The 11,265-nt window shown below is 41.4% G+C and overlaps 1 protein-coding gene across 1 annotated transcript in view; it reads right to left on the reverse strand.

Moving 5' to 3' along the window:
- Nucleotides 1–4,873: 4,873 nt before the first annotated feature.
- Nucleotides 4,874–11,265, reverse strand: part of IQCJ (IQ motif containing J) — a 28,640-nt gene continuing 22,248 nt past the window's right edge. Inside the window, 3 exon segments of the mRNA XM_010839902.1 lie at nucleotides 4,874–4,921; nucleotides 4,924–4,989; nucleotides 7,245–7,380. Of these exon segments, the coding sequence (XP_010838204.1) occupies nucleotides 4,874–4,921; nucleotides 4,924–4,989; nucleotides 7,245–7,380 (250 nt within the window).

The following is an 11,265-nucleotide window of genomic DNA, read 5'->3' on the forward strand; positions in this document are numbered from 1 at the left end:
GCTGCACTAACATAGAGACTTGTGGCTGCCAAGGGAGGCAGAGGGGAGAAGTCAAGGATTGGGGGTTTGGGGTTAGCAGATGCAAGCTATTATATGTAGAATGGAAAAACAACAAGGTCCTATTGTATAGCACAGGGAACTATATTCAATACAAATCATAATGGAAAAGAATATGAAAATGAATTATATATTTATAACTGAATCACTTTGCTATACAGTAGAAATTAATACAACATTGTAAACCAACTAAACTTCAATAAAGTAATTTATAGAAACATTATTTTTGTACAATTCCATTTTATTCATTCACACGGTCATATATGGTTATAAATATATAATTTCTAAAAGTTTGAAAAAGAAAACACTTGTTCTCTAAGACCCTAGTTTGAAGAAGAGAAAAATGTATTTACTTCTATATCAAGAAGTCTTCTCTTTTTACATATGATTACTCTTGAGAAACATATATGCAGGTCAGGAAGCAACAGTTAGAACTGGACATGGAACAACAGACTGGTTCCAAGTGGGAAGAGGAGTACTTCAAGGCTGTATATTGTCACCCTGCCTGTTTAACTTATATGCAGAGTACATCATGAGAAACACTGGGCTGGAGGAAGCACAAGCTGGAATCAAGATTGCCGGGAGAAATATCAATAACCTCAGACATGTAGATGACACCATGCTTATGGCAGAAAGTGAAGAGGAACTAAAAAGCCTCTTGATGAAAGTGAAAGAGGAGAGTGAAAAAGTTGGCTTAAAGCTCAACATTCAGAAAATGAAGATCATGGCATCTGGTCCCATCACTTCATGGGAAATAGAAGGGGAAACAGTGGGAACAGTGGCTGACTTTAGTTTGGGGGGCTCCAAAATCACTGCAGATAAAAGATGCTTACTCCTTGGAAGGAAAGTTATGACCAACCTAGATAGCATATTCAAAAGCAGAGACATTACTTTGCCAACAAAGGTCCATCTAGTCAAGGCTATGTTTTTCCAGTGGTCATGTATGGATGTGAGAGTTGGACTGTGAAGAAAGCTGAGTGCTGAAGAATTGATGCTTTTGAACTGTGGTGTTGGAGAAGACTCTTGACAGTGCCTTAACTGCAAGGAGATCCAACCAGTCCATCCTAAAGGAGATCAGCCCTGGGATTTCTTTGAAAGGACTGATGCTAAAGCTGAAACTCCAGTACTTTGGCCACCTCATGCGAAGCATTGACTCAGTGGAAAAGACCCTGATGCTGGGAGGGATTAGGGGCAGGAGGAGAAGGGGACGACAGAGGATGAGATGGCTGGATGTCATCACCAACTCGATGGACATGAGTTTGAGTGAACTCCAGGAACTGGTGATGGACAGGGAGGCCTGGCTTGCTGCAATTCATGGGGTCGCAAAGAGTTGGACATGACTGAGCGACTGAACTGACTATATTCTCTGAACTAAAATTTGAAACAAAGAGATTGGCAAAAAAATTTGTGCTATTTCATGGTCTGAAAGACTAGATAGATAGAACTTGGGTGCTGAAATATTAGAATTCATGGAACCCAAATTTATAACAGCTGAGCATAATACTGTAACTTGTCCCTGACCTGGAAAATCTAGGTTATTAAATTATTAAGTAGCACAAGGCTTACATTCTCTATAATGTCACAGCCCTCAAGACTGTACTGGAAGTCCAGTCTTTTAGGGCCTGAGTTTCCTTCTAGAACAAGTGCAACTTTGTAAGAAGACTTTCTCTGTTTAGTTACTAGATTTTTCCTGATGTATTTAAAGCCTAGAGGTTGTAAATCTCAAAAAGGGTAATAAAACTTGAGGATAATTAAGCATATTTAATATAGGCACACTTGCCATGTCTGGCAGGCAGGCTCAGTGCTGGCTTTGGTGGTGTCCTTGGGGAGGTATGGTGGGTCACCTGGCTGCCTGTTATTGACTACTCAGCACTTACGCTGAACGCCAGGACCCTTCCAGCAGCCCCATAAATATGAGGGCTCCACAGCTTTTCACCAGGACAATTAGGGTATCAGGGTCTTGAGTTGGTCTAGACCACTGCTCCTGAACCTGGTCAAGAATTACAAGAACTACAGAAACTGCTCAAGAATCACAAGAACTGTAATTGCTTCTGCCCAGGAGTGAAGTAGGGCCTCGTGGTGGTGGTGGTTGTGGGGGTGTGGGCAGCTGCTGAAGGGCTCTTTCTGCACTGGCCTGCCTGAGAGGTGAGGCCAGGAAACCCTGTTCTCCCCAACACGCTGCAGAGTCCGCCATTTGTTTTTCCTCAAGTCTGAAGTGAGTAGAATAATCTAGATTTTCTTTTCAAACCAGTCAATCCTAAAGAAAATCAACCCTAAATATTCACTGGAAGGACTGATGCTGAAGGTGAAGCTCTAATACTTTGGCCCCCTGATGCAAAGAGCTGACTCACTGCAAAAGACCCTGGTGCTGGGGAAGAATGAGGGCAGGAGGAGAAGAGGAGACAGAGGATGAGATGGTTGGATGGCATCATCAACTTACTGCACATGAGATTGAGCAAATTCTGGGAGATAGTGCAGGACAGGGAAGCTTGGCATGCTGCAGTCCAAGAGATCACAAAGAGTCAGACAAAACTGAGCAACTGAACAACAAAATTTTTCTTTTACTATGTATGTGGGTGTGATTTATCAAAAGAAACTCGTTTAGAGGCAAAAGTGCTTGCACCTGACATCAACTTTGAGCATTGAAAATTCGTTTTTAAAGGATCAATACTAAAATGAATGCATAATATATTACTTTTTAAAGTACAGCTCCAATCTCAAAACCTATACACATATACATATATACCCTGAACATATGAAAAAAAAAATATATATATACACACACACACTTTAGGGCACAATTTGATTCTCATGGATTCATCTGGTGAATTGAAAACAGGCTGCACGCAGCCCCGGCTCCCTCAGTGGGAATCAAGGCAAAACTGTCACCTGTGCTCTTCACAAGTTTTCCACAGTGTTTTGAAGGCATGGAGTGTTTTCAAGAGTGGGTTCAGAATTGACTAACATTTATTGAGAGACCTCAGGGCCCAGGTTCTGTGCTGTTTTACACATGCAGTGCCATTTAATCTTCACAGCAATAACAATCTATCTGTCTCTAAATCTATTATTTCCAATTGGCAGTTGAAGAAGGGCCTCTCAAGTGATAACCTTAGACTCAAAAGAAGTGGCAGAACTGCTATTTTAAGTCAGGTCCTCAGGTCCTCTTACCAAGCCAGGTCTCTATTCCCTGATCCACACTGCCCCCTACAGGCCAGACGGTAACAGTATGGGAACCAATGGGGGAAAGTGGGTGTGGACAGGAAGGAAGGCCCAGGCAGAGGGAATCCCTTCAAAACAAATGGGACTCAGAATGTCTCCAAACAAGGAAAGATTTTTTTGTATTTATGCAGGGATATGCTATTGATTTTTTAAAAAGGTATAAACCTAATGCTTTACAAGGTACCATTCTATAGCTTCTTTCCATGATATCCTATTGCATAAATCACAGATTTCTTAAAACTGGGAACTAAAAAAATAAGTATTTGGTCACATGAATTTGCTTAAGAAAAAAAAAAAAAAAACACAAAGCATTTTCCAGTGTTGTCCTCTATGCAATAACTAATATTTTTATGGTTAAAAAAAGTTATTCTTTGCTTCTCACTTTGATACCCACAAGTTCCTTTTCTTAATAACAGCTGGTATTCAAAATTGTTATTTCTAAAACAAATTTTTCTGTTACCACATGATACACTGTGATAAAGGGCACTTAATATGCAAATTGCTAACATAACTTAATATTATCTTTCCTCCTGTTGCTCTTTAATTTGGCATTGAGCATCTGAGGTTTGAGGTTTTAATCAAAGAGCATTGAATGAGGCAATTTATAAAATCAAATGAGCGTTCTTTTTTCAATTATTTCATTCACTGTTTATACCTACTCAATTGTAAAACAGCCCTAGAAATGCATTAATGCAATGATTATGTCTTTCACTGCTTGACCATGTCTAAATGAAGGCTTATTTTCAAGTGCTGCAATATAGTAGAACAGTAAAGCATGCAGGCTCCAGCCCCGTGAGTAACCCAAGGCAAGCTGGTTATCTCTCAAAGTCTCATCTTCATCATCTGTAAAATGGAGATAATAACAGGACCTCCTTTATATGGTCATAGAGACGATTAAAGGAAATAATCCACAGAAAGCATTGGCGAAGTGCCTGGCATACAACAAGTGCTCAGTTCTTACTAAGATGGTGAATTTGAGAGCTCATACGGAAACATTACTGTCGCTGTTTAATTTACAGCCGAAACATTCTAAGAACTGTATTAACTACATGCTTGGCCAAAAGAGAACAGGAGCATGCAAAAGCATCACTCTCAGCTCAGCACAAGGACTACCCTGGATCAGGTTTCTGGCTTCCCATGTAGCACATGCCCAGAGGAGACAGCTAGGATGAACAGTAATTGCAGTTATTATAGGCATGGGGGCGGGTGAGCAGCTGGCAAGGCCCACAGGTTAGGCAAGAGCAGACTGGCCTCCAACTGAGGTTGTGTTAGAGGTTAGTAGAGGCGTAGAAGGAAACAGACCGCTGATCAGACTGGAGAAGACAGACAATGGTCTCGGCAGCAACAGTGACAGATCAAGCCCAGAGGAAGAGGACTGTGGTTCAGCAAGCAGAGAGGATCCAGCAGAAGTCAGGGGCCTGGGAAATCCCCTAGGGAGACACCTCACTGACATAATTTGACTTGGACCAAAGGCTTCTAACCCTGAAGTTCCGAAGGACTTTCTGATTATTTGAAAAAGCTCTTCTCTTTATGACAGGCTTAGCCAAGGTGAGCTGGGGGTCATCATTATCCCGTCCATAAATTTGAGGTCTACTCATCAGAGGGTGGTAAAACCAAGTCTTCCTATCTGCTCCCCTGATAGGGTTCATATATGAACCCAGTGGGTCTGGCAGGTCAGTCAAGGTAGAGCAAAGTCATTTTCTTTTCATGGGACTGTCACCAACAAAAGATGTGAGAATGAATGAATCTTTTTGAATGAAGCCTCAGCAAAGGGATAATCATGGAAGATAAAACAACCTTTAGTTATACCAGTTCCAAACAATGAAGCATAAAGTTTTAAACAATAATGGCTTTGGTATTTTACCTGCCTGACAAATGAGAGACTTGGGAATGTGCCAACATCTTATATTTTCATGTTTTATTCTGTATTTAGTGTCACACCATTGCCATCATCAATACCAAAGTTGTTCTCATAGTCAACATTAGAATTCTGGGCAGGATCTGCTTGCTTTCTGAAGCTAATTCCAGTAATGATTTTTGAAAGTCTGCTTTGATTTTCAGTGTTTGTAGGCAGTCAGGAGTGAGCCAGACTCCCACACAGGAAATAGAGTCATCTTTGTCCCATGGGCACAGAGCTAAGGCATGATGACATGGTGGTGGAGCAGGGTGCCACTCTCAATTCAGTCTGACACACCTTATGGGAAACCAAATTGCTGGGCACACCAGAAAGGGAAAATCTCTGCTACTAAGAAACCTCAGGGCCCCTGGAGTCTAGGCTACATTAAATAAGGCGAAACCATTAGCAAAGCTGTGCAAAGATAGATGTAAACATAATGACCAACGAGGGGGAAGAACATGCATTTTAGGCACAAAAACACTTGAGGTGCTAGAATCAAAGCGATGCAGCAGCATAAATATAAAGCAAAGATAGATTCTTCCAGAATTTCAATAAGCCAAAAGGTTAACTATCCTAAAGCAATACTAAAACCATCAGGGATTTCTAGACAGTTGCTATTGTCTGGAATTAGGGCTGAGAAAGCACAAAGGTGGTAGTAAACTCAAGCCTTTAACTCCGGGGCAGAGTGATTTCTCATACTCAGTTTCCATCACTCAGATCAAGGCTTCCGAGTCGTTTACTTTGTACCTTCTATTAACATTCACAGCGAAGGTATCCTAAACACTCAATTTTCACATTCTTTTTCACTGACAAATCAAGAATTAAATACAAACTTTGCTAAACGCAGACATTTTCCAAAGTGGTTCATGAGCGCCCTCTAGTGACGGTGAGGCCTGTTAAGACAACACATGCCCCCTACCAAAACTGTATTTAAAAAGTGCAGATTCACCGTATTCCATTTCTAATGCCAGCTAAAAATAGATCTTCTGCCACCATTATTTCCACAGCTATAAACTTAACTTGCTTCTCTCTTTAGAATCCGTAACTAGATAAAGCCATTTATTAAAGAATATGTAATGCAATCATCTGAAAACATTTCAAAGTACCTTTGCTTGATCCCAATGTGAATGCATTATTTTGGCTGTTGGGAAGCATTTTTACAACCAAATAAACTTGATTACAAAGCAGTCAAGGATGATTTTTTTAAAAATAACAATACACGTGTATAGTTCATTTTTCTTCCTATTTCAGTACTCCAGTGACTATGGTAACTGATCACAATGGCTAAATCCACACAACTCTGTGTTACAATTGCCTAATCATTTATTTCCTCATACATTTGGTGTTCTTTTTTTTTTTTTTTAAACAGAGGCTTCCCTCAAATTCCTCCATTCCTCAACCCTGTACTCCAGAGTTCTTAAACTAGTGGACCTGGGAAAATTGTGGTCTGCAGGCATGGTCTATTTACATTTAAAATTTTCTTACTGATTGCCAACATTTAAAAATCTTCTGAAGAAGGAAAATGATCTCTGGCAACACTTGGCAACATACTTCCAGGAGCCGGGGGAGGTGTGTGTGTGGGGGGGGGAGTGTCCCTTTAGGTGAGTCAGTCACAACTCTCCCCATCAGTCACATAGGTTACTTACCCAGCCCTGAAAGCCTTTAAGATGCAATCTCTGAATCCAAGACCCCTTTCAGTTCTTCTCCTGAAAGTTCTCTTTAAAATCCTAGTAACCAAGCTAATCTATCCTATTTGTGCCACAAAAGGCTGCCAACAGCACAGATTAAAAGGAACACACTATCAAGAAAAGTAAAAAGTAACAGAGGAATGCCAACACACAAATGCATAGTTTAGACTGATTTCAAATGCAGTCACTTCCCTAAGCCTTGATAAAGTTCTCTTTGCCTTCATGACCCACATCTTTGAGATGACAAAACCCTCACCATAGCAAACAAGCAACTTGTAGATCACAAACCACCTGCTCACATCCCCAGATTCCTCTCTTGGAGTCAAAGCCCTGGAGACCAGATGACTGGCCAACCGAGTCATGAGAAGGACATGTGCACTCACGGGTGTGCTGCTATCGGAGAAGGTGTTCATGCTGACAGAGCTGCTCAGCTTGTCCGAGGACACGGAGGGCGGGGAGGGGCTCCGCTTCTCCGGGGGCTCCTGCCGCTGCAGGTATTCACGCCATGCTCGCTGAATGCTGCCAAAAACAAACAAAAAGCACAGGCACCGTCACTCCAGTCATAGACTCAGACTCTGACAAGCACGAGGATTCCGAAGGAATTGACTTTGACCAGGAACCTCAAGCACACAGAGTGTGACATGGGAAGTCAGAAGACCTGGACTGTCTGTGTTATAGGTTTGACTTTCACAAGCTTACCTGAACTAAACCAGTCTATAAGAAATAACTTAGAAAAAGTCATCTGTCAAAGTGCAATCAGTTTGCACATGTAAATGTACATGCTTCGACTTATGGGACACAAAACCTTTCAATTTCTCATCACTTTTTCAAGTGAGAATAATAAATTATTGTTGAAAGAACTGTTCTGTGCCAGGGTCAGCACTTGGCTCTGGACAGAGGAGACAGCACAGCCCTAGGGGGGGCCATTCACACAGACTTCAAGGTGAAGGGCGTTCCATGATGTTAGATGGTATAGTCTATGTGACCAAAGGCATTGGCTCTGCTCTGGGACAAGACAGGCAAGTGCCCTGCGGTCATGGATTTTACATACTGTGGAAGGAAACTGGTAATGTATGATGAATAAACAAAGACATCGACAGAGAAGACAAAAATATTTCAAACTGTTATGTACTATGCAGAAAATTAACTCATGATTAGGTGGCTTCTTGAGATTTCACCCAAGGAAGTTTTTTATGTCCTGTGGTTAGTAACTCTCAAAAGAGTCATCTTCTGATCTGAATAACAGAAACCTCTTCTTCATTCTTGCCTGGAAAATCCCCTGGAGGGAGGAGCCTGGTAGGCTACAGTCTATGGGGTCGCAAAGAGTCGGACACGACTGAGTAACTTCATTTCACTTCACTTCTTCATGAAAGCTAAGTGACTTTTCTCCATTTGGACTAGTTTCTAATCTTTGAAGAGATTAATATCTAGATTTTCACATGTGACCAAGGAACTGAATCTGTTTTCTCCTGGGAGTTGCTAGACATGAACACCAATTGTCAGGATTCAGCTTTTGAAAATAGTTTTAAATGGCTGTGTTGATTCTCTCATGATCTCTTCTCAACTCCTGGAAGCATTTGATCTTCTTCAATTCTTCCACATACAAACAAAGTTACTGAAGGTGTTTTTGTATAAACAAACATTTGTTTTCATTTGGCTAGAATAGTTCAGAAACTGTCCATTCTCAATAATCAGAGAACATAAAGAACACATACACATTTGTATGTGTTCCCTCATTTATTAAGGCTTTGTGAGTTATAATGTTCAAGGAAAAGTCCAGAAACTACAGTGAAACAACCCAGGGATCAGAGGCCAATTTTCCCTGAAACTATGAGCTGCTGGGGCTCTTGGTCATAGATGGTCACTGTTTTCTTATTTAATGTCTTCTCAAAATATACCCTTATTTATTTATTTTCCTTTGGTTTAAAATTTTAAACAGGATCTCAGAGAGACTCCTGTAAGATTAAGAGGGTCCTGTAAGGGTGGCTGAGTGTGGTAATCCTCTTGTTTCTTCTGGGATCCATTTTACTAAGGGAGTATCAAACTTTTGGCAGCTAATTTCCATGTCATCCAAAGTGCTTGAAGCGCTGGGCAACTGCCAGAGCACTGCTGAAAAGTTCTGCTACTTTTGGACACCTACAGCTTGTAAACCTGCCCATCAAGGACTTAAAAGCATGTGATTTTTTTTTAAGTAACTTAAAAAATAGAGAATACTGACAACTCATAGGATACCCACACGTTTATAGGACATGAAGTATTCCTCTCTCTAAGCCCCACTTTTTAATTGTCTTGGTTATTCAGAAAATATAGAACGAAGATATAGTAGCCTTTTGAGAAGTTGGGCTTCCCTTGTGGTTCAGCTGGTAAAGAATCCACCTGGGAGATTCTTCCCACCTGCGGGAAACCTGGGTTCAATCTCTGGGTTGGGAAGATCCCCTGGAGAAGGCAAAGGCTACCCACTCCAGTATTCTGGCCTGGAGAATGCCATGGCCTGTATAGTCCATGGGGGTCTCAAACAGTTCGACAAGACTGAGCGACTTTCATTTTGAGAAGTTATATTTTAGCGTGATGCACAGCAGGGGGCAGCATGACACCTTCAAACAAAACAAAACAAAACAAAACAAAACAAAACACTGCTGGACAAAAACCCAGGTGAGATCTGCAAAGAATTTAAAGCATTTTCTTCTCCTTTGTAGTTCTATGGGATCTGGAAAATGACATACCAGTTTTCCTTAAGTCAAAGATTAAGAAGAGAGTATTCTCCCCTTCGAAGTGGAAGGATATCCTCTTCTTTTCTTAATTGATAAAATGTGACATTTGTTGTTTGTTGTTTATTCTCTAGTTAGTATCCAACTCTTTGTGACCCCATGGACTGCAGCACACCAGGCTTCCCTATCCTTCAATATTTCCGAGTTCGCTCAAACTAATGTCCAATGAATAGGGGATGCCATCCAACCATCTCATCCTCTGTTCAGTTCAGTTCAGTTCAGTCGCTCAGTCGTGTCCCACTCTTTGCAACCCCATGAATTGCAGCACACCAGGCCTCTGTGTCCATCACCAATTCCCGGAGTTCACTCAAACTCACGTCCATTGAGTTGGTGATGCCATCCAGCCATCTCATCCTCTGTCGTCCCCTTCTCCTCCTGCCCTTAATCCCTCCCAGCATCAGGGTCTTTTTCAATGAGTCAACTTTTTGCATGAGTTGGCCAAAGTATTGGAGTTTCAGCTTCAACATCAGTCCCTCCAATGAACACCCAACACTGATCTCCTTTAGGATGGACTGGTTGGATCTCCTTGCACTCCAAGGGACTCTCAAGAGTCTTCTCCAACACCACAGTTCAAAAGCATCAATTCTTCAGCGCTCAGCTTTCTTCACAGTCCAACTCTCACATCCATACATGACCACTGGAAAAACCATAGCCTTGACTAGACAGACCTTTATTGGCAAAGCAATGTCTCTGCTTTTGACTATGCTATCTAGGTTGGTCATAACTTTCCTTCCAAGGAGTAAGCATCTTTTAATTTCATGGCTGCAATCACCATCTGCAGTGATTTTGGAGCCCAAAAAAATAAAGTCTGACACTGTTTCCACTGTTTCCCCAATCTATTTGCCATGAAGTGATGGGACCAGATGCCATGATCTTCGTTTTCTGAATGTTGAGCTTTAAGCCAACTTTTTCCCTCTCCTCTTTCACTTTCATCAAGAGGCTCTTTAGTTCCTCTTCACTTTCTGCCATAAGGGTGGTATCATCTGCATATCTGAGGTTATTGATATTTCTCCTGGCAATCTTGATTCCAGCTTGTGGTTCTTCCAGCCCAGCGTCTCATGATGTACTCTGCATAGAAGTTAAATAAGCAGGGTGACAATATATAGCCTTGACGTACTCCTTTTCCTATTTGGAACCAGTCTGTTCTTCCATGTCCAGTTCTAACTGTTGCTTCCTGACCTGCATACAGGTTTCTCAAGAGGCAGGTCAGGTGCTCTGGTATTCCCATCTCTTTCAGAATTTTCCACAGTTTATTGTGATCCACACAGTCAAAGGCTTTGGTATAGTCAATAAAGCAGAAATAGATGCTTTTCTGGAACTCTCTTGCTTTTTCGATGATCCAGAGGATGTTGGCAATTTGATCTCTGGTTCTTCTGCCTTTTCTAAAACCAGCTTGAACATCTGGAAGTCATGGTTCACGTATTGCTGAAGCCTGGCTTGGAGAATTTTGAGCATTACTTTACTAGCATGTGAGATGAGTGCAATTGTGCAGTAGTTTGAGCATTCTTTGGCATTGCCTTTCTTTGGGATTGGAATGAAAACTGACCTTTTCCAGTCCTGTGGCTACTGCTGAGTTTTCCAAATTTGCTGGCATTTTGAGTGCAGCACTTTCACAGCATCACCTTTCAGGATTTGA

The sequence above is a fragment of the Bison bison genome, unplaced genomic scaffold, assembly GCF_000754665.1.
Source record: "Bison bison bison isolate TAMUID 2011002044 unplaced genomic scaffold, Bison_UMD1.0 scf7180017864135, whole genome shotgun sequence".
NCBI classification, from domain to species: domain Eukaryota; kingdom Metazoa; phylum Chordata; class Mammalia; order Artiodactyla; family Bovidae; genus Bison; species Bison bison.